Here is a 20,984-nt window from a genome sequence, read left to right as displayed (position 1 = left end):
GATGTGCTCCGGGTCAGCTTTGAGAAGGCAAGAGCAAAGGGAGTTGGCCCTTCTTGGACAACGCTCCCTGATGTCCATGCATGGATTTAATCTATAAAGACAAGCCAGACTAGGCAATGCAAGCCTCATTAGTTACACACATCTGTAATAATGATGTCATGGGCTGAGCTGTGTCCAGCTCTGACACAATAATACCTCTACTCACGCTACTCTCCGTAGCAGCCACCTGACCTTCTGCAGCATCTGGTGCTCCCACTACATGTCAAGACTTGACACACTGCCATGAACAGGTCCTTTACTGCTGGACACGTGCTGTTAAATTCCACAGTGGCATTAGATGATTTTAGTGAAGACTGATTAAAGCTCAGCTCAGCAGCAAACCAAAGCCTGTAGTGATTGTCACTACAGTTACCAAACTTCAAGAAATCACAGTGACTGTGGCTGAAAGGGACCAAAAGTCATCACCTGTGCCACTTCCTGCTGGGATCAACCTGCCTTGATGATTTTCTGTCTGACCTGATCCTAGAGCCAAGAGCTGGAGTTCCTTCTAGTGTTTGCCCTTCCTAACGCCGAGAAATCGTTTCTTAAAATTTGTGCTGATTCTCCCTTTTTTTCAAGGAAGGCTGAGCAAGGACAGAACCCAGACACCTCACAGGATGGACTTTTATGTAAGCTAACTGTGCCCAGGAGAACATTTAGCCAGAATACCCTTTTCCTCACAGAAGAAAAATCTCATCTCTCTAAGGCCACAGCTCCACGGTCACCCTGATTTATCCTTAAATACCTCTACTGCCAAAACTGGGTCTCGACCCTTCCCCAGCCCATTTGGTTGTGCTTGTGCCAGTGTCCACAGACCTGAATGCTGTGCCTACATGGGGAAGTTGTCCATCCAAAGGCCAAGCAAGAAACCCATGGATTTTCCCCCCAAATTAGTTGCTATTCCAGCACACCACAAGGCCTTTCCCAGCCACAGCAAGAGGGGAGGGACGATGAGTGCCCATGACCAACCCTTGAGGCAAACCCTCCGTGGTGGGTTAACCATGACTCACCCCAAGGACACAAGGAAGGGATGTCCCAGCACACACCTGCAGGTCACAGGTCACACTCTGCTCTTCTCCTCCCTTCTCACTACTTCTCCTTGTCTACCATGCACAGCTTTCCTCACCCATCTCTCACCTTTCTCCCACACAACCTGCCTTTGCCTCTGTTTCCCTTGGCCTTCTCTACCTTCCCATTTTCATGACTTGCTCCATCATACTTCCATGATCTTCTGAATTTTGCTAAAACTCACCACGTTGTCCTTGCTGCCTGATACATACTCAGATCTCTTTATCCGGGAAAATGTTATTAGGTATGACAAGCAGCTCAAGGATGGCAAGAAGTTCAGGGTCAAAGCACCCCAACCTGCTGATGTCTCCTGTGCCAGAGGTTGGGTTCCTCATGGAGCTGGTCACACCTACTGCATCTGCAGCTATGCTTGCTGTAGTTCATCCCAGGAAAGAACCCATGTTTAAGGGATGTAGCACACGATGGGTTGGCCCCATGAGGATGCTGAAAAAACAGGGAAACGTGGTCATGGAGGAGACAGAGTGATGGGGGAGCAGGAATCAGGCCCCTTGCTTTTGAAGTCCAGTGCCAAAGCCCCAATTTTGATGCGTTTCACTGCTTTGAGTAATTTATTTTAGCAGGGTAATGAAGTCGTGCAAATGTTAGATTTAGTTTTCGGCTGTCAGCTGTTCCCTCTCAAAAAAAAAAAACAAGGAGAGAGACAGAGCGGGTGAGGGGAGGGGTGAGAAAGAGAGAGAGGATTTCTGGTGAAGACTGGCCAATAAATTACGGGAGCAGTTTTTGGGCTGCCAATTTAACACCATAAATCAAGCCCTGGGTATTACCCAAGTGCTCCCTACGGAGGGCTGTCGGGTCAGAACGACCACCTTTTCAAATACTGGAAATGAAATCTTCCTAAATGCTGACCAACCTCATCCCTGCCAGAAATGGCAATTTATTGCCTTATTAAGGGGCAGGAACTGGGAGGGGATGGCAGGGGAGTGAGTGAGGGGGTGTCACTCTCATGGCTGCCTGTGGCCAGACCCTAATCTCTCAGTCCCCAGAGGGATGAAGTGACCCCCTTACCCCCCACCCCACAGCCCAGGGGACAGATCAGCAGTGCCCTCCCACCTGCCAGGTGCCCACTGGTTGGTGCCAGCCAGGGACTGATTCTGGCCTCCACTTGGTGGATTTAGGAGGTCAAAGCACAGTCACAGATGATGAAGGGGAGCATTTAAAAATAGTGATGGCTCTTTGCAGCTACTTTCCTCTGTGGTGCCTCATGGCATGGTGGGGGAGAGGAAAAGGGAGGGGACAAGCATCTGCTGATGGGGCACTTCCCAAGGGCTCATGCATGAACCAATGACCCCACTTTAAGGAAGTGCAGTGCAGTGATTGCACAGGGGACAGGGCACTGAGATCTCTGAGACATGTTGCCTTCTGCTCTGCCCAGTGCCAGGGACGCTCCTGATGGGATGTTTGTCCTCCAGCTGCACAGGGGACAGCTATCTCTCACCTTGATGGCTGGTGTGGGATGAAAACACATCCAGAACCAGCCAAACCCAGCCCTATCTCACCTAGGAGGAAGGTACTAAAAGAGCACCAGCCAGCATTAAGAAACAAAGAAATGATACCTGGGCTGGAGGGAAGGATGAGATTCCTGGGACTGCTACAGGGAGAGGGTGGCTCCCTGGCTGCTGTGTTCCCATATGGGGTGATTTTGTCATACATTCAGCTTTTTCCACTCTACTGAGAACTGACCCAGGTCTGCCAGACCCTCATGTGGGAGGACAGTGAGTCCAGGACTTGATGGCCTCTTATCACAGCCTCCCATCAGAACACTGCATTCCCCCATCTAGCAGAAGGCAGCTGCTCTGGAGATGCACTTCATCTCCTTTGTCCTGTGGCTGCCTGTCTGGGCCACTGGTTGGGGCAGAGGAGGGTTTGTGAGCCCTGGGCTGATGTCAAGTCCTGACCCCGTTGTTGCTGGTAGCCACAAGTATGAGCATGGAAACAAGATTTTAACTTAATTATTTATCCTGGCTCCTCCTAAAAAACAGAGCCCGCTTGCAGTGGTCATAAGAATCATGCTGAAAACACAGCAAGGGAAAATAATAGTGCAATCTGCCCTTGGCTGTGTCAGGAAGCACGTTGGCTGCACAGATCCAAAGGCCTGGATGCACAGTAGCATTAAGCCTTCACTGGTTCAGACAGATTCTTCTGTCTTGTTGGAGCAAATTAACTCTGTGAGATTCACTCGGTGTTTGTGAGAGGAATAGGGGGGAGCAGGAAAGGGGCTGTTGTTGCTAAAGGAGACGAGCAGGATGAGGTAAGCCAGGTGCTGAGATGCTGCTGACCACAGAAAGTCCTGGTTTAGGGCCACCTATGAGCTAAGTTTTTAATGTCTCCTTAATGTAAACGGTCTGGTTGGGACATCTGGCTGTCAGTGTGTCTTCTTGCCAGCAGCTGTTTGCAGTAACCTGTGGCTTTCATGGAAACTGGGCTCACGAGGACTCCAGTGTGATGTATTTATTACACGGAGGCAAATCAACTTCCCTCTCGTCGCTCCGTTTTACGAGCGAACGTTTACTGTGAACTGAGGCTCATCTGATAAACATTTCAAGGTACAAAAATGAGTGTCCCCCTGGGAAGGAGAGCAGCCTGTCAATTAAAATCGTGTTACGACATGGCCCCTCTCGGCAAAAAAAGAATCCTCGCTGCCTCCTGCTATGTCAGTGCCTCTGTTTCTGTGCAAGCTCCCTGAGAAGCCAGGCTGGGTGGCAGAGCTTTGCTCTTGTCACGAGCCTGGCACTGGCTGCTGTGGCATTTATAGATGCTTCTCCTTGGCTGCAAGTCCCATATTTCTCAAGTGCAGAGCAGGGGCACAGGAGTGCTGGGAGGGGCTCCTGTGGCTTGATGAGGACGACAGACAGCAGCTGAATTGACCACTGACTCCAGATGTAGCTGGTACCGAGTCGGGCAGTACATTTAAATGTCACCTTGCAAGTCCCATGGCCTGATGCAGGTATCGGGCTAGACAGCAACCTTCAGGGGGTTGGATCTCAAGTAACAGGGGAAATAAGGATGTGTAAGAAGAGTCTGATGGTTCCCAGGGATTTAGAAGGAGAGGAACAATTGCAAAGGACAAACAAGCCTGCAGTGTCATCAAAGGAGGAGGAAGGCAACGGGAAGGATGAGAATGGCTCTGTGCCAGAGGCTAATGAACCACCAAAGAAACTATGACCAAGGTCATCTCTGGCAGAGGACAAGCCCCAGACTAGCTTGGATTTATGTCCAAGAGGGTTGTAAACTGTTGTCAGGAGTTGTTATCCTGGTATTACACACAGATCCTCAGCCACATCCAACAGGCAAGGGGGAGAGAAAGAAAAACTTTTCCAGGCCTAAATTATACCCTTTGCCACCCACTCCCCAGTGTTTCCAAGCACCCAGTTCATCCACAGCATCACCAGCCTGGTTCAGACAACCTGTGATACAAACATTCATCCCAAGACCACCCAGCTGCCAGGTGTCCCACCAGCATTCATCCAAAGACCGAGCAGGAACTGGTGGTCTGAGGAGATGCAGGACAGCTTGGTGAACACCAAAAGGGGACTTCTCTCATCTCCAAGGAGGAGGCAGGGGTGTCACATCCACAGTGGCCAAGCAGAGGGGTGCTCTGGGCGTGGGGCAGGGGAGGATGCAGGGAAGGGACAGGTACCTGGGCCCCAGCTCGTCCTCACTGCGCCAGACGAAGTCTCCAAACTTCTCGTAGTGGGAGTTGTAGTGGTGCTGGACTCGGAAGAGCATGGAAGCAGAGACCTCCATCAGTGTATTATAGGCTGTCTGCTGCTCCTTCCCACTGGTGTAGCCATTGTAGAGGTTGTAGATTTTGTCAGCTATCTCTGGAAAGGATCAGGGGATGGGATTAATGAGCAGTCTGAAGGTGCTAACAAGGTAAGAGGAGAAGTGACACCCTTGGCAGGGCTGGCAGCTGGGATGACTGCCAGTCCCTTGGGGCTGCCTGCAGCAGGGTTTAGTGACCTGGAGAGCACTGAACAATTCTTCAGGCTAATCCTGCAGTGGGTGCCCTGCACGAGCAGAGCAGCCCCAAAGACTCGAGCAACAATCCATGAAGGAGCAGGAGAAGGAGAGGCAGAAAGCTGCCAGCACAGGCAGGCACAGCCTTATCCTCCCAGGTAGGGCAGGCAAGCTCTTCCCAAATCCACCAAACCAAAAGCCATTGCACAGCTATGGTGCTAAAGGGCAGGAAGAAAACAACACTGTTGATACCAAGATGGTCCTTCTGCCAGAAATGCAGCACCTCATCATCGTGGGCATCAGCTGGAGCAGCTCAGATGTATTGAATGAGAGGGTGCACTCCCTGCTGTAGAAACATTCTCTTTCCAGAGATCAAAAATGCACAAAAATACATCTCCTTCCTTTTTCTTAGCCTCCCATTTGCTCATTTTTCCTGGGAATGCTTATCTTATTGAACATGGAACAAGGCACGAACAAAAACTTTCTTCTGTGTGCTTTTCCAAATGGAAAGCAAGCAAGGAAGAGAACAGGCAACCTGCTGATCAACTAAGAGAAATCTTTTTAAATCTGAAAGCAGCCAGGTGCTCTGGGCATAAGAACAAACAAATGGGATCTGTTTCAGAACTGAACAATGCAAAGGTGCAAAAGTGGCTGGGTTTTTTTTTGGTGTTTCTGTTTCAGAACTGATCCATCTGCCACCAGCATTCCTTCAAACACCTGGAGGTGATGGTGCCCTGCATGGCTCCTTGCAGCCCAGCCAGGGCTGCTCTCCCACATTTGTAAGAAGGGATCACTCTTTTTCCAGGAAAAGTGTGGCAAACACATGGTACCAGCTCCCACAGTTGATGTGGGAAGCATGCCGTGGCACTGCGTGGCACAGGACCACGGAGCCACCAGCTGTCCAGCCGAGGAAACTTTGCTCCTGGACGCTCCTGCAATTTGTCACCCCTCCCCAGATGAACATCCCTGTGCCCGTGGGTGAATTTACAGGAGCCTTCACACTGGGAGAGGGGGCACTGGACAGGTTTGAGGGAGTACAGACAAGAGAGGAAAATCAAAATTAGCAGGAAATGTCTCCAGTCATGGAAAATGAGGTGCCTGAACACTGACCTTCTGCCTTGCTGTCGTCTACCAGTGGGCAAGCTGTCCTCAGGGTGACCGTGCTCAGCTCTGAGTGTCTCCCTCGCGTATCCACCGCGTAGAGGGTAAATCTGGAAGGCAAGAAGGAAAAGGAAAATAATGTCTTTATCCCTCAGTCCCACACCTCCAGGTTGTTATGGGAACTGGCCTTCAGAAGAGAAAGGAAACACATGGTCCAGGCACTATCAGTCAGTTTTGGCATCTCAAGGAGGATGTGAGATGATCTGGGGCTTAGAACAGGAGAGCACGCAGGGACAGGTGCCCAGACCACCACACCCCCTCACAGCATCTGTGGGGCTCTGTTTCCTCTCCCCCCATCGTGGGGAGCCCCGTGGGGCTGCACCTGCATCTTCCTGACTGGGAAGGGATACAAACATCTCAAGGCTGCTTTGCCATGCACCAATGTGAACATTATAACACGGTGGTGTCTGTGAGTCAGGCTCCTCTCTGGCCCTCCTGAGAGCAGGGCAGTAATTCTCGCTGTAAGTGGGCTGTGTGCTGACAAGTGACAGCTCGTACTCGTCCTGTGAACGGCCCTTGAGTTGTTTGCTCCCTCATTTCCTCACCAGGGTGGGGTTGGTAAAAGGGTGGGAATGATAATTTCACACTTGAAGCTAATGGAGAGCATCTGACAGTAAAATACAGCTTTTGTGCCGGATGGAGCATTGAACAAACAGGCTGTGGCTGCATGGGACATCCTGGGATGCTGAGCTCGGAGTCCTGGTCAGAGCATCAAAGCTCCAAAATGAGAATGCTTCTTCGCAGCAGGGGTGACAATCTTCTGTCCACTCTCCTAAAGGCATCGGTTCATATTTATTCACTCTGAGTCAGGCATGGAAACTCGAGCTGGCTTTGACAAAGTGCAGGAGCTGGTTTGAACCCCTTGGAGGTCTGAGTGGTGGGGTACCCAGCTCCTGAGAAACAGCACAGCACCACTCCTTATCCTAAGGTAAAACCGAGCAGCTTTTGCAACTGAGTGCAAGGAGTAGCATGAAAGCAGCTGAAGCTTAAATGGGATTGAGACCCTGAGGTATGTTTATTTAAGGAATGGTCTTTAAGTCGTTAGCATCCTTGGGAGGGACAGAAGCAATGCCTCCCTTTTCCTCACCCCACACACGAGCACTGCCAGCCCCCCTCTCTCCTCCCTGCAGGCCCTGCACACCCCACATGCGGCTGATAAGGGCTGACATTTGCACAGTAGCAATTCCCAGCACAGGACATATTCCCTCCAAGCAATTAGCATTAGCTCCTTAACAATGCTCGCTGTCTGAAAGGATGCCAGCAGACTGCCAAGGAACCCACTTGTGTGCAGGGACAACTCCCATTCTTACAAAGCTGGGGCACGCAGGGGACGCACACGCTGAGCTCACCCAAGGAGATGCTATTTAATTCCTTGGCATGACATCATTTTCCTTAATTTACCAGGAGCGTTGCTCAGAGTGGGAGCACCTCAGGAAGGACGTCCGCTCTGTGAGACTTCACAAGTACCACACACAGGCTGTTCTCCCGCTATAATTAAGGGACAGACAGAGCAATAGGGTAATACTGAATGCCAAGCAGGAGTCTGACTTCAGGGCTTTGCATCCCACCCTGGAGGTGCCACCATCCCTCCTCCTCCCTTCAGCAGAGGAGATGTTCAAGGGGAGTAAGGAGTGTCCTGCTGTGAGCAGGTAAGGTCCAGGATCCCCCTGTTTCCAGGTCCACAAAGGAACAGGAATGGGGACACCCCGTGTTGGGTGGGGGCCCCCAGCCACAGTAAGATGAGGAACTGGGTTGAGATCCAGGAGTCCTGCTGCCCATCCAGTGTTCAGCAGCAGACAAGGCTCTTGCTCATCAGCATAAGCACAACAAGCAGTAAGAGGACTTAACCTCAGGGTACTGCTGTGAGCTGCTCTCCATCCCCATCCTGGGGTCACCTGCCGAGCCACAGAGGCTGTGTTGTTGTGTTTTCTTTCGTAAAAGGGTGAGCAGAGGTTACACATTAGCTCAGACAGCAAGGCTGGCTCCATTAGCACCGAGGCAATCAGTGCCAGAGCACTTTCCTTGAAAAACAGCAGACTTTTATCAAAACACAATTGTAATATTCAGCAATTAGTGCCCACTTCACCTATTCCATCGCCGGTGGGGTCAGGAGGATTGGTTGGGTGTTAAAGCACATCCACTGCTCTGGGTGATGCTGAAGGCCTGTGTGAGCCCTTTGACTGCACTCTTCCCCTCTGCACAGCTCACACAGAAACAAAGTCAGCTGCCAAGAGCAAGAGCATCTCTACTGGTCAGGCCTGGGTTAAAAAAACACATATCCACAAACAAGCCCTTCATTTCATTGTTTTTACAGATGATATAAGGAACAACCCCCCAAAATGTAAATGGAGTCAGGATCAAAGTGATTTTGATCTGGTCACAAATTCTTTTTGAGAACAAAACCAATTGTTTTCCCTCACCTGAAACCAGTCCTCTTTCAAGAACCTTAGAGGAAAGTTTTTCATCTCCATTCACTCTGAATGAGATGTTTTGGACTCAGCACCAATAACCCAGCTGTGGTGGAGGCTGGCAGCCTGGCAGTACGCAGCCTCTGCACCTCTCCAGCTCCTTCCAGTCAGTGATCTCAGAGGGTTTTAACATTAATTACAGTCCAAAAAGTCACCCAGAAGCACAGCAGTATTAATAGCTCTGTTTTATCGATGGTAAACAGAGACATATGGGGTGAAGCATCGTGCCCTGGAGAGGCTCAGTGACATGAACAGTTTGGAAACTCGGGAGATGATGGTTTCCAATCTTGTTCTCGAGCCACTTGACCACCCAGCCTCTGCTGCAAAACACTTTTATGGCCAGTTAATGGCACTGTGCAGAGTGCTGGGGTTTAGTTTTGTTCTTTTATTCCCGGAAACAGACAATTAAGAGAAGAGAGTGCAAAGACCTGTGTCTCAGTGCAAACCCAGCATTCACATCTTGCTGGAAACCTCTGGCAGATGCAGGCGAGGAGCTGCCAGCAAGGACAGGATCAACCTGGGACCCAACAGGGCATGAAGAGGGTGGCTGGGGGGAGGAGGGACCACCACCACACTGGAGAGGTGGGGATGCCTTAAACTGAAGGAGGGCAGATTTAGATTGTGTATTAGGAAGAAATTCTTTACTGTGAGAGTGGTAAGGCCCTGGCACAGGTTGCCCAGAGAGGTTGTGGACTCCCCATCTCTGGAAGTTCTCAAGACTAGGTTGGATGAGGCTTGGAGCAACCTGGTCTAGTAGGTGGCATCCCTGCCCATGGCAGGGGGGTTGGAATGAGATGATCTTTAAGGTCCCTTCCAACCCAAACCATCCTGTGATTCTGTGATTCTATGTCTGCAGGACAAACCAAGGGAAAACCTAAGTGAGCACGCTGAGGGAGGGAGCTACACTGAGAACATGGGGGGCTGGAGTTCAGCTCTGCAGGTCTCCGTGGAGATCCTCCTGCCACCCTTATATCTATTACACTGCTGTGGGCCAAGGACCAAACCAGGCAGCACCCCCACTGATGAGGATGGAGCTGCACTTGAATAGGCCTACCCTGATGATCTATGAAAAAATGAGGCCAAAGAGTGGTTCTGAGCACTTTGCCCAAGGCAGAGATCCCTGGGGTGAAGTCAAAGCCAGAAATCAAAAGGTCCCAGACCTACACTCAGTGCACAAAACCACGACAGACAACCTGGAATGCCATATGGTACGATCTGGCAGAGCCTCCTGCATAACCTGGAGGCGATTTGTTTAGCAATAAACTTTCCTCACGACATTTTCTCATCTTCTCCCTGTGCTTTCCAAAGGAGCTTGGGGGCTCCCTGCTACTGTCTCACAGCTGATCCTCTGTTTCACCCATGCCTTCCTCACAAAGAGCTGTATTTCCAGAAATAAAAAGATATATTTTACCCAAAGAGGTTCCAAAGAGGTCCAAACACATATGCTCTTGGCAGAGATCAGCCCTCCATGCCTGGAAACTCTGTCACCTCTGCAGCAAATACAGTCCTATAAAGTAATGCTGCTTAAATGTTTACTACTAAATTCAAACCTATTGGGACCTGAAGGAACTTTCAGAGAGAGATAGAAACCAATTAACATGTGGTTTCATTAAATGTCAACACCTTCCTTGTAGATCCCCCACCCAATGTTGGCTGAAGCCTGAATTTTATCACTAGGCTCAAGATGCTTTTTGGGGGAGGAGGAGAAAGCAGAAGGGGGAGTTAAAACTTTGGTTCCTGGAACCCAATGATTGTGGAGATTGCCAATTGCGTTTCAATAAATACAAAAAATAGAAAAAAATACGTTTCTATCCGTTCTTCATGCAGAGAAAATAACCCAAAATACAAATTTATAAAGGCATGAAACCGTAAGGCTGCGAATGAAAGCTCAGAACATGTTATTTATTTATAGACAATAACGTCAGCTCATGTTTTTTTAACTCCCTCTCATGATGCTCATGATGGTTGAGTGCTTTACTCATGATCCTTATTTGTGGGAAGGGAGATAAGGACTTCTGCCTCTGACCTTCCTTAGTTCGGCAGCTGATTTCTTTATATCCTGCAGAGATACCACAGGCCTTTCTGGTCTGCCTTGTTTGCTCTTTCTGAAGCCTTTGGGCTTGTGCAGCTGCTCAGTGAGATGCTGAACCACAAACGGGCTGCCTGGGCTGCAGAGAAAGGGTCTGATAAGGAGTTCAATTAGCACTCCCACAGATGCCAAACCCCCATGCTAATTAACTGGGTGCCTATGAGTAGCTGGCTGCATCCAGAAGCAATGCCTGTGTGGCAAAGCCGGGCTGTGCCGTGTAAATGGGGAGCAGGGCAGAGGCGCTGCTCCGGAGCCCGGTGTCACACAGAAACACGGTCTCAAGCTTTCCGAAGTGGTGCAACCACAAGATGCTCTTGCCAGTAGGGCTTGGCTTGGGCTTGGCTAGTATGTCTGGGCTTGGCACCTTGCTCCTGCAGCCACGAGACGCTCTTGCTGCAAACTCCAGCAGCTCAGCGAGGGCAGACCTGGCCGGCGTCCCACACGCGGCACGGCGGATTCTCCCTCCCCTGGCAGTGTGGCCACCACCCGTGATGCCAAGCACGAAAACACAAATCCTGACTTGGCTGAGCTCACACCACCTTGGTGTTACATGCACGTCCTGCCATCACTCCCCGGTTGGTCACGGCTCATCCGTGCCTTGCTCACAGCCCAGGCTCTCCGGGCTCGCACGCACCCAGCGCTGCGCCGCTGAGGCTGCTCCAGCGTGCTGACACACACACATCACACCCTGCCTTGCCAGCCCTTCTCGCTTCCTGTTCCAGCTGAAAAACAATGCAGAGGCCTCCCTTTAAAAGCCCTCAGTGGACCAGCTCTTGGCAATCCCTGCCTCCCTGCTGCCCAGTGATCTCAGTGTGAAGACTGGGCACGAGGGATGCGGGGCCAGGCTGGGGCCCGTGCGTCAGGCACGTGCAGAGCAGAGCTGCCAGGGATGGTGCCACAAACACACTCACTGGACCCAGCACTGTGCACGTCCTTGTGCTCGTGGGACCCATGAGCAAACACTGCTCTCTCCCATTCTTTTAGTCTGGGAGAGTCTTCAGCTCCCAGACACCACAGTGAAGGGCTCGCTGGAGGCAGCCCGGACACAGGGAAGTTGTGAGGGTGTGTGTGTTTCCTTGTCCTGATACTCACGCATGAGCAGCATCAGACCTTCACCTCAGCATCTCCTGGCAGCTAAAAACATCAGTAAATTACATACACAGTTCCCCTAAAAGACTCTTCCTGAGCAGTGGGGGAGCCTAGGGGTGCTGTGGGGTGGAACGGAGTTGTAAGAGTTTCACCCCAGCCACATGCCGTGGGCTGTGCATGGTCCAGGAGCCACTGGGCACCCACCCACCCCTGTCCCTCCACTGTACATCTCCTGCCAAGCCTCCCAAACACTTCCATTGATGGCCACGGAGCAGCAGCAGCAGGGCTTGCCTGCCAGCAGCCGGCTGGGCAAGCACAGAAAGGAGTGTGTGTGTTTAGTGCAAGCATTCCCAATTCAGAAACCATTACAATTTAAAAAGAAATCAAATCAAATAAAAAGCAGCCCGTCCACACAAGCCACAGGAATGCAGTCGAAGCTTATTGGCAACTCTGTGATTTGCATTAATTAAGAAAGGTAAATGAGAGCAACCTCCCCAGTCTCTGCCACAAATACTGAGCAGACAATGAGCAGGGAGTGGTTTTGGGAAGGAGAGGATTTCTTGGTCTATTTGTTGGGCCCTGGCTTCAGGCTGCTTGCTCATTCCATGCCTATGCCCATGGTGCCAGAGAGTGAGGAAGGCTAGTGCCCTGGCAGGGGACTGACCACACTGCTTCCCTGCCAAAGGCCCTCCTGGAGACTTGGGATTTGGGCAAAGCTTTACAGGGCAGTGGACACCCTCTGCTGTCTTCCTGGGGCTGGCAGCCTCACAAGCACCACAGCAATCAGACGCTCCTGTTGGGGCATTTGAAGCCTGGCAGGAATGCAGGCAGGGCTGGGGACAAGGGTTGTGCTGTGACCTCTGGCTGTGCCAGCACAGAGCGGGCAGCTCACGGGGGAAGAGATGCTTCTGAGCAGCTCAGTGATTGCTGCACTCTGGGGAGAGGCACTGAGGGAAGTGACACCAACCTGCTGCCATCACCCAGCAAATTGCTGTTTATCTACTGTACCTCTGCTGCAAGAGGACCAGTGTCTTCTGTTCTGCACTGCCTTTGGTTTTGGCTCTGCCTTTCCACAGTAAGGAAACAGTGAACTGTGAAATCTTGAAAAAAAACATTTTTCAGAAAGCTCTCCTCACAGTTCTACTGTCCAAGAAAAGCATCTTTTATAACTGGGCTTCTTTTAACCATCAGTGACAACTGACCTGCTCCCGTCAGCGTGGTGGAGGAACAGGTTAGCAGCAACTGGTGCCACGCTGGAGTATTAAAGCTTTGCCATTACACCAATACCTGAGGCTGTCAGTAAACTGTTCTAACAATTCACACCTTTTTTTTTTTTTTTTTCCCAGACCAGCAAATGCTGTGAAACTAATCGTTATCCTTTAGCAGAAGCCTCCCAACAATACCAGAACACAGTTGTCAGATGGAGGGAAATAAATGTACCTGCCACGACATGCCTCAGGTGTCTGATGCCTTTTGGAAGTGGATAAAACAGTGCCCATCAAATACTGGAGGAGGGAGGCAGGAGGAAGGCACAGGCTACTCTGCACAGTAAGAAACTGTTTGATCAAGGAGAGGAGCAGAGGAGACTCAGTTTCTGAGACAGTGAGGGCAGCTGGAGCTGCTGTGGGGCTGGGGACAGGCTTGCACAGCTATGGGTCCATCTTTGCTTGCTGGCAACCCTGGGAAAGTCACTCAGGGTTATCCACACTGCAAGGTTACCTGAATTGCTGTCCATGCTTAAAACCACTGACTGGACAGCGTGGGACTTCTCGCAGGGGCTGCCAGGGAGGAGGGCAGGGTCACTTACTGCTGCTGCCTGACAGGGTGCAGTGTGGGACAGTGCCGCTCCGGTGTCACAGCATCCCACCACTGTGCTCACAGAGGTGTCTCCACACAGTGCTGGGTCAGCACACCGTGCTTCTCCAGGTCTCCTGGGCTTGCCCTCTGAGCTCTGAGGCCATGGGGAGCAAACACCCAGAGTGGACAGGGTGTGAGCACTGGTCCCCCAGTCCCCTCGGCACGTGCGGCAGACGCTGCACGCCTGAGCTGAGCTACAATGCAGGTTCACCCAGCTCTCGCTCTTTAAAGCACTTCATCAACATCTTTTTCTTTCAGAACCCTGTCAAATGAGATCCAAACAAAGGATTAAAGGGAAAGTAAGAAAGAAATTAATTGAAAATCCTGAATATTTTTTGCTACTGCCTGGATCCATTGTATCCCTAACAGAGAAATCCCTGGCAGGACATTCACCTTTCCAGCCTCAGTTTTGACATCTCAATTTCCCAAGATTTCCCTCGAAACCCTGTCAATAACCCACCAGAGTAGCAATTCCCAGTACTGCCATGGCTGTGAAAGAAGGCCTTGATACACAGGCCCTAGAGCCTTGCTCCTGAATGATACCTGTGTTGGACAGCCAAGATTCCACTGGGAGTCCCTCTGCCAGCCAGACACCTTGCAAGCAGCAGTGCCAAGAGTGCCTTAGGAGAAAACGTGTTTCACTGGAAGTGAGGGGAAAACACCAGCAGGGCCACAGTTTCATCCACAAGGTGCAGGAAGGTCATTGCAGCCCCCCTGGCTACTGCATCCCCAGGGTGTCTTCGTCACCACTCCAGGGCTGAGAGCACCAGCAGTGCCTCTGTCCCCCCTTACCTTTTTACCTGCCTTATGATTCCCCTCCTTTGCCCCCTCTGCTCCTTGCCAGCAGTTTCAGGGTCAGTTAATGACTTCTTCATCCTGCCCATCCTTTCAGGATAAGCTTTACCCCACTCATGAGGGAAGGGCAGAGCAGGCTTCTCTGGAGAGGGGCTGATGCACTGCATGGAGCTTCTGACAGAGATGGGATGTGGATGACAGAGCAGCTCCTTGGCGTGGCAGCAGGACAGCACACCCAAAACAGCCACCCTGACACGTGATAACATTAACACAGTCCATGTTGCAACCCTGGGGCTTTAGCTCCTAGGCACGCTCCAAGGAGTAAGAAGGCTTTTATTAGCTTGGAGATGCCCCAGCAGAACTCTGGGGTGTCCCACAGGGATGGTTCCCAAACCGTGAAGACAGAACGATGGCAGAAAAAGCAGGATCACCATGGAATTACCAGCTTTGGAGAGGATGAATAGAGGATGTTTGAGGTCCATATTTCTTGGCAGTCATGTCCTTGCTTTCGTCCTGCTGGCTGTGAGGATGAAGATTTGCAGATGTGCTTATAAAGGCAATGCATCAAGAACTGGCTCAGCTTTTCACAGTCTTCACTGTCTGTCTCAGGGCTCATGGCAAGGTATTCCCCCCACTGCCTGAGGGGGCCAGAGAAGGTCCCACGTTACCCAGGATGTGAATTCTAACATGCTTTGGTGGAGTAAAGAACCAGAAGGAGGTGGTAATAAGTCACTGCAGGCTGGTGCTTTTGTCTCCAGTGAAGCAACAGCAGCTCGTTACAGTCTGTGCAGTGCCAGAGTCCCCTTCTGCAGGGACTCACCAGGACATCCCCAACAAAGCCCTTGGACAAAGGTCAGATGAGTTGCCTCTGACTCCCTGTGCTGCTGGAACAATTCCCCCACGCCACAGCTCGGGTTGACGCCCGAGGCTTCCAACTGCAGGGGCCGGTCCCTCTCCAGCTGCAGAGCGTCAGCGAGAGCTGGTGATGGATCAGGCTGTCCTGGACACAGCACGAGCAGGGCTTTCCTCAGGCTCTGCGTCCCACATGTCCCTCAGGTCCTCCCGCAGCCTTCACACAGGCACTGCAATGCCCATCAATCCCTCCAGCTCCCCAGGGCAGGGTATCCCCTGGCAGCAACCACATCCTCTCTCCCTCCTCTGCAACACCTACTGTTCTCCCCATAGGTCTGGGACACCCCAGGGACACCCTCAGCCATGGACACCCCTTGCATCCTTTGGGAAGGGCCATCAGGAATCACAGGCATAATAAATACCCAGGTCCAGCTCTGCTAAGTTTTTGAGTTTAGGGGTAAGTAATGACTCAGGTTTTGTTTGTCTTTGCCCTGATCTGTGGGTGGGTGGATTTCAGCCTCATCTAACAGCGTTAGTCCTGTGTGCCAGGTGGGCATCCCAAGAATGACACATCCCTTTAGTCCCTTCCTTGTTCATGGGAATGGCTCATGGGATGGCTCTGTCCTCCTCCATGAAGAGACAGCAGTGCTCAGGGTGGCTGCAGCTGCAGGAGATGAGCAGGCTCTGCTCAGAAGGACAGAGGGAATAAATCAAACTCTTCCTCGAGTTGTGCCAAGGAGAAAGGAGAGACGAGCAAAGCCCTGGACCCCTGCAGAGAGCTCCACAATGGGAATGTTCACAGCTAACCATACCCGCCACTCAACCTACCAACGCTCTGCAGAGCTTGGCCATCGCCGGCCCTGGGGAGAGGGGGGAGAGGAAGGTTGTGACCCTCAGCAAATTGGGAAATGCTTGCCCCTCCCAACCTCACAGTCCCTCTAAACAAGAACCAGACACTCCACAGCTTGCTACCCCTGGAGATCCCCTTGGTAGGGCTTGTTCTCATTCTCCTGGGGGCTTGGCTTCCATCTGGGCTGCTGGTTGAAATCCAGCCCAGGCTGGTAGTGACTTCAAAAGACAGTGTCATCTGAGGAGTAGTGGGTGGTCCGTGGCAAGCAAGTCAATGGCTGACTGTTCTTATATAAGCCACCACAATAGGGCCTCCTGCTCGACAGGCTCAGAAGAAAGGCAAAGGGATGCACTGGCCACAGGGAGTGGAGCCTGTGCTTGGCCAGAGGGTGGTCCCGCTGGTGTGGGGAGAGTCACCTTAGTAAACTGGCACAGGAAGGTGGCACTCCTGCAAGCAGAGCTCTTGATCTGTCTCTGTTGTGTTTGTCCCCAGCACCGCTGGCCAGCCCCTGGCTTTACCCTCCACAGGAAACTGTGCAAAACAAAGCCTCACAACAATAAGGCATGCAGGGGAATGGCTGGGAGGAGAGGGACCCTCTGCTCCTGCTCTCGCAGCATCCCAGGCACGATCCCAATGTGCCAGACTCTGAGCAAGAGGCATCTGTGCCCTGTGCCCTGGGGGAGCTCAAGGGCAGCCAACAGGGCCCTGCAACGGCCTCACAATGTCAGGACAGGGATGGTGGCAGGCAGGGATGCTGTTTGCCAGCCAGCCCTGGCAGAAGGGGGCCAGCCAGGTCTGTGGTGCCCATTTCCCACTGCTCCTGTGCCCTGAGGCCCCTGAGGGACAGGAGATTCTCACAGCTCCATCAGGCAGACAGGGAGGGCGAAGGGTAGGACGAGGGGGGGCCCCCGAAACAAATAATAAAAACAAAATCCCAGTAAGCACGTTAGAATTCGTTTGAAGTGCAGAGGAGCTTTCAGGCAGGGTTATGTACATCTCCCAGCCCGGCGTGATTTACACATTCCTTGCAAGCAAAGGAATCTTCCCTGATTTGAAGTAAAACAGATGTTTTGGGGTTTTCTTTCCCCCCCTCCCTATCCTCTTTTAATCATTTCTTTATTGAAATGATGGCTACACAGCCAACCAGACCAGAGCCAGAGCGCTGCTACCCCCAGAAGCCAGGACTGGAGACCTGCTATCCTGCACTATGGGAGAGCCCCTCAACATTGCAGTGACTGTTCCTGTGAGCTTCCAGAGGTGTGGAGCCACCCCTGCACTCCTGCAAATGCTGCTCCAGAGGCATTGTTCCCTGCAGGTTTCTTCCCTTGTTTTTCCCTCTGCGGGGAAGGACTGCAACTCCCAGCAGGTTTTCTTCCTCTGCAGCTACAGCTAACATATGGATTCACCATCCCTGCTCCACCAGCCCAGATCCAGGAGACCTTTTAGCTTCCACCACCATTCTAGGAGATGTGCCTGATGGTGGAACTTGCCCTTGCTCTCACACCTTAGCATCACATCTCCTCCTGGCTGTGCTCTATCCCAGCAGTGTGGACTGGGAAGGGCAGCCTGGCCCATGCCCAGGGACTGGCAGCAGCAGCACTGCTCACACACCCCAGATGAAACAACCCATCACAGAGAGCGCTGTTGGGTAGGCTGGAGCTGGGATATCTCCTGATTTAAGCACTATGTGATCTCAACCAAGTTACTTTGCCCATATTTTTGTCCCATGTTTTTCACCCTGGAAAATCATTTGAGGAAGGAGCATCCACTTCCCAGGGGCATGCAGAGCACTGAGCGCAGTGGGGCTCCTGAGTGCTGGTTGATGCTGCAAACTACCAGCATAGCCATGCCCTTGAGTTTACACTCAGAACAATAACTCATGGCCAGTAGCAAATCCATCCAGCTCCCCCCATCTTTCTTTTCTTTCTCTCTTTTTTTTTTTCCTTTTAAACCCTGTTGTTATTTCTCAGTACTTCGTTGGTGGCAGGGTGGGAAGGTTTTTTGTAACACATTCACGTACCAGTGGGACTCACTCCCATTCCCGTCTGGTACAAGAGATTGCACAAGAGAGAGAAACAAACGGGGATGAGGAAATGCGTGTTTATGAGAGGCAGCGCTGTCATCGTGAGCAAGGGACCCCCCGCAAGAGAGCCGGCCTGGGAGCCAGTGGAGAGTTTCCATTCTCTCCTAACACTCCATTCATGCCTCGTTTCATACCTCCCTGGAGGCTCCATGACTGGCCAAGGTCCCAGAGCACCGTGCGGGACTCACACCGCCGCCGCCTCCCGCGATATTTGTTGTTGGGTGGAAAGAGGGAGATGTTGTTGTCTCATAAAAATAATGAATTGGGAAAGAGCGGCAGCCTCTGCCATTGCATGCGCTCCTTGTTTTCCTCCTGCGGCGAGGGAGCGGATTCATCGCCCAGCGCCCTTCCAGCACCTTGTCTGCTGCCCATCCTGGCAGGGCTCTTCACTAACACCCTCCAGGGAGGCTCACACGGACCTTCCCGCTCGACGTGCTGCCGTGAGCGTCCTCCTGACCCGATCAGGAACCCTCCGTATAATCCAAACCACATTGCTGCCTGATCGGATACAGTCACCGGTAAATAACCTTGACTGCAGCGGTCTGGAAGAGCCAGGGATCCTATATCACCCCTATTAATGATTTAGGATCCTACATTGTTCACAGATGAGACAGAGAGGGTTTCATCCCTCCCAACTCCCCACCCAGCCACCTTCTCCAGGACAGTCCCTGCCCCTACTTAACTTCAAGTTAAAGTCACCTGGGTGACAATTTCCCCTGCCCGACACAAGGAACGGCGATGGCTGATTCCTGCACTCCCTTATGCACTCTTTGCTCCCAGCAATGGGGCTGGGGTTCCCCCACAAACAGGTGGGGTATTAATAAAACCAAAAGTAATCTCCCAGGCACATACTACAACCCACTTGGGTCCCACTCCCGCCTGCTCCTGCAAGCCCCCCACCTCTCCCCCTGCTTTCTCCACACACCTCAATTTCATTATCTCTGATCTGGAGCTGCCTATTACATGCTTTTTGCCAACATAAATATTTAATCCCGGTGCATTGCACGGAAAGGCCCTTGTGGAGTTAATACTTCAACTCATGTTTTCACTTGGAAAACAATTCAGCGTATGGCAGGGCAGCAGGTACGAGCCAGGGACAGAGTAAGGGCTCGGGAGCTGTGTGTGGGGTGATGCAGGTGGGCTTCATTCTATGGGGTGGGCTTCATTCCATGGGGTGGGCTTCATTCCATGGGGTGGGCCTCACTGGGGCACCTCTGCTGGAGCAGCAATCAGGTGGGTTTGGATAGGCAGTGGAAGAGCCACAGGGGTGTCACTGCAAGCTGCTGCATGGGGAGCCTGGTATCGAGCACTGCCAAGGGGGACTCGAGGAGCAGCACTTTGCTGGGCTTCAGGAGTATTTAGGATATCCTGTATCTCTGTTCTCTGGGTTACAATGATGTGGAAGGCCCAGAGTAAAGGGTTTGGTTGACTGCCAGGGTGGGACTAAGCAGCCACATGATCCCACGCTGCTCCACGCAGGCACAGCTATAGGTGTCCAAACATCTCCAAATACACCTGCACACCCAGAGGCTACTGAGAGCAGGATCTGGCCATGATTTTACCTATGGGCCATGGACTAAGGGTTTTGGGATGGTTGGTGGGTTATGGGGCTATTGGGTAGCTCTAAGGTACCAGTTGTGGTATGGGACAGGCCTTGAGCAAAGTGAGATGTCCCAGCCCCCAGATCCAAAGCCATAAACAGCACTGACAGGAATTTATGCCAATCCCCATCCATACATTTCCATGCACTCAGGAGGGCAGCACCCACAGGGATGCAGCACCACGAAACACACACAAATTTACAAAGCCCCAAAACTAGAGAGGAGAAGCTCAAGAGGCAGAGAGGACAGAGAGGGTGAGCCTGGCAGTGCTGATGCTCCCCAGAGGCAGCCTGTTGCTCAGGTAAAAACATCACAGCCTGTGGCAGTGCTGAAAAGTTTGGATTTATAGGATTGCCCAGGTTCCCTCCAGTCCCCTCCATACTGACTTGATGGCAGGAGACAAGGACTGTTGGGCAGGCAGGACAGAGGGTGGGCATGAGGCAGAGCCCTTGTTTCTGTCTAGGTCTATTTTCTGAGCATCAAGTAGGGAGAGTCTCATTAGTGCGACCCATTATCCCAGCCTTGTTCTGGGACATCCAGGCTCACAGTTAAGGAAGAGGACACTGTTATCAAGAGAGCAGCTTCCACTGGAGAACAGACTGCCCAAGCCAGGGATCCTTGCCTGTGCAGGATGGATCCTCCTGCAAGAAGGGAGGTGCAATGTAGGACCAAGAACACAATCTGTGGCAGCCGAAATGGCTTGAAAGCCCCTCCCTTGCATTAGTGGTGACACGTCAAAGGGCACTGAGGAAGTGTTTTGATCTGAGGTGCTTTGCCTGAGAGGTTCCCCCAGCAGCCTGGGGGGTGGTATCCCCAGCATCCCCTGCCCCAGTACTGGGGTGTGCAGAGCCTCCTGTGTGCAGGACACATCCCCCCACTCCCTGTCACAGGCAGGCTGGAAGACTGGGATGTTGCAATGATGCAAACCAGAGAGAAAGAAAACATGAAAGTATCCCAGCCTGGTGGCAGGGCCTTCTGTTAGAGGTTGTGCAATGAGATTAAGATCTAATGGCATTTCCACAGCTGCAGGGTGGTTGGAGATGCTTAGACTGAA

General features: G+C 51.9%; 1 protein-coding gene across 1 annotated transcript in view; it reads right to left on the bottom strand.

The window, feature by feature from the left end:
* Positions 1-20,984, bottom strand: part of LOC114002934 (astrotactin-2-like) — a gene marked incomplete at its 5' end in the record, with an annotated part of 30,177 nt that overhangs the window by 2,015 nt on the left and 7,178 nt on the right. Inside the window, 2 exons of the mRNA XM_027749374.2 lie at positions 4,766-4,949; positions 6,196-6,296. Of these exons, the coding sequence (XP_027605175.1) occupies positions 4,766-4,949; positions 6,196-6,296 (285 nt within the window). The remainder of the gene's footprint in view (positions 1-4,765; positions 4,950-6,195; positions 6,297-20,984) is intronic.

This window comes from Pipra filicauda, unplaced genomic scaffold, assembly GCF_003945595.2.
Source record: "Pipra filicauda isolate LSUMZ 115617 unplaced genomic scaffold, ASM394559v2 scaffold510_size705862_pilon, whole genome shotgun sequence".
Classification (NCBI taxonomy): domain Eukaryota; kingdom Metazoa; phylum Chordata; class Aves; order Passeriformes; family Pipridae; genus Pipra; species Pipra filicauda.
The sequence above is the reverse complement of the archived record's forward strand: the minus strand, read 5'-3'. Positions and strand labels throughout refer to the sequence as shown.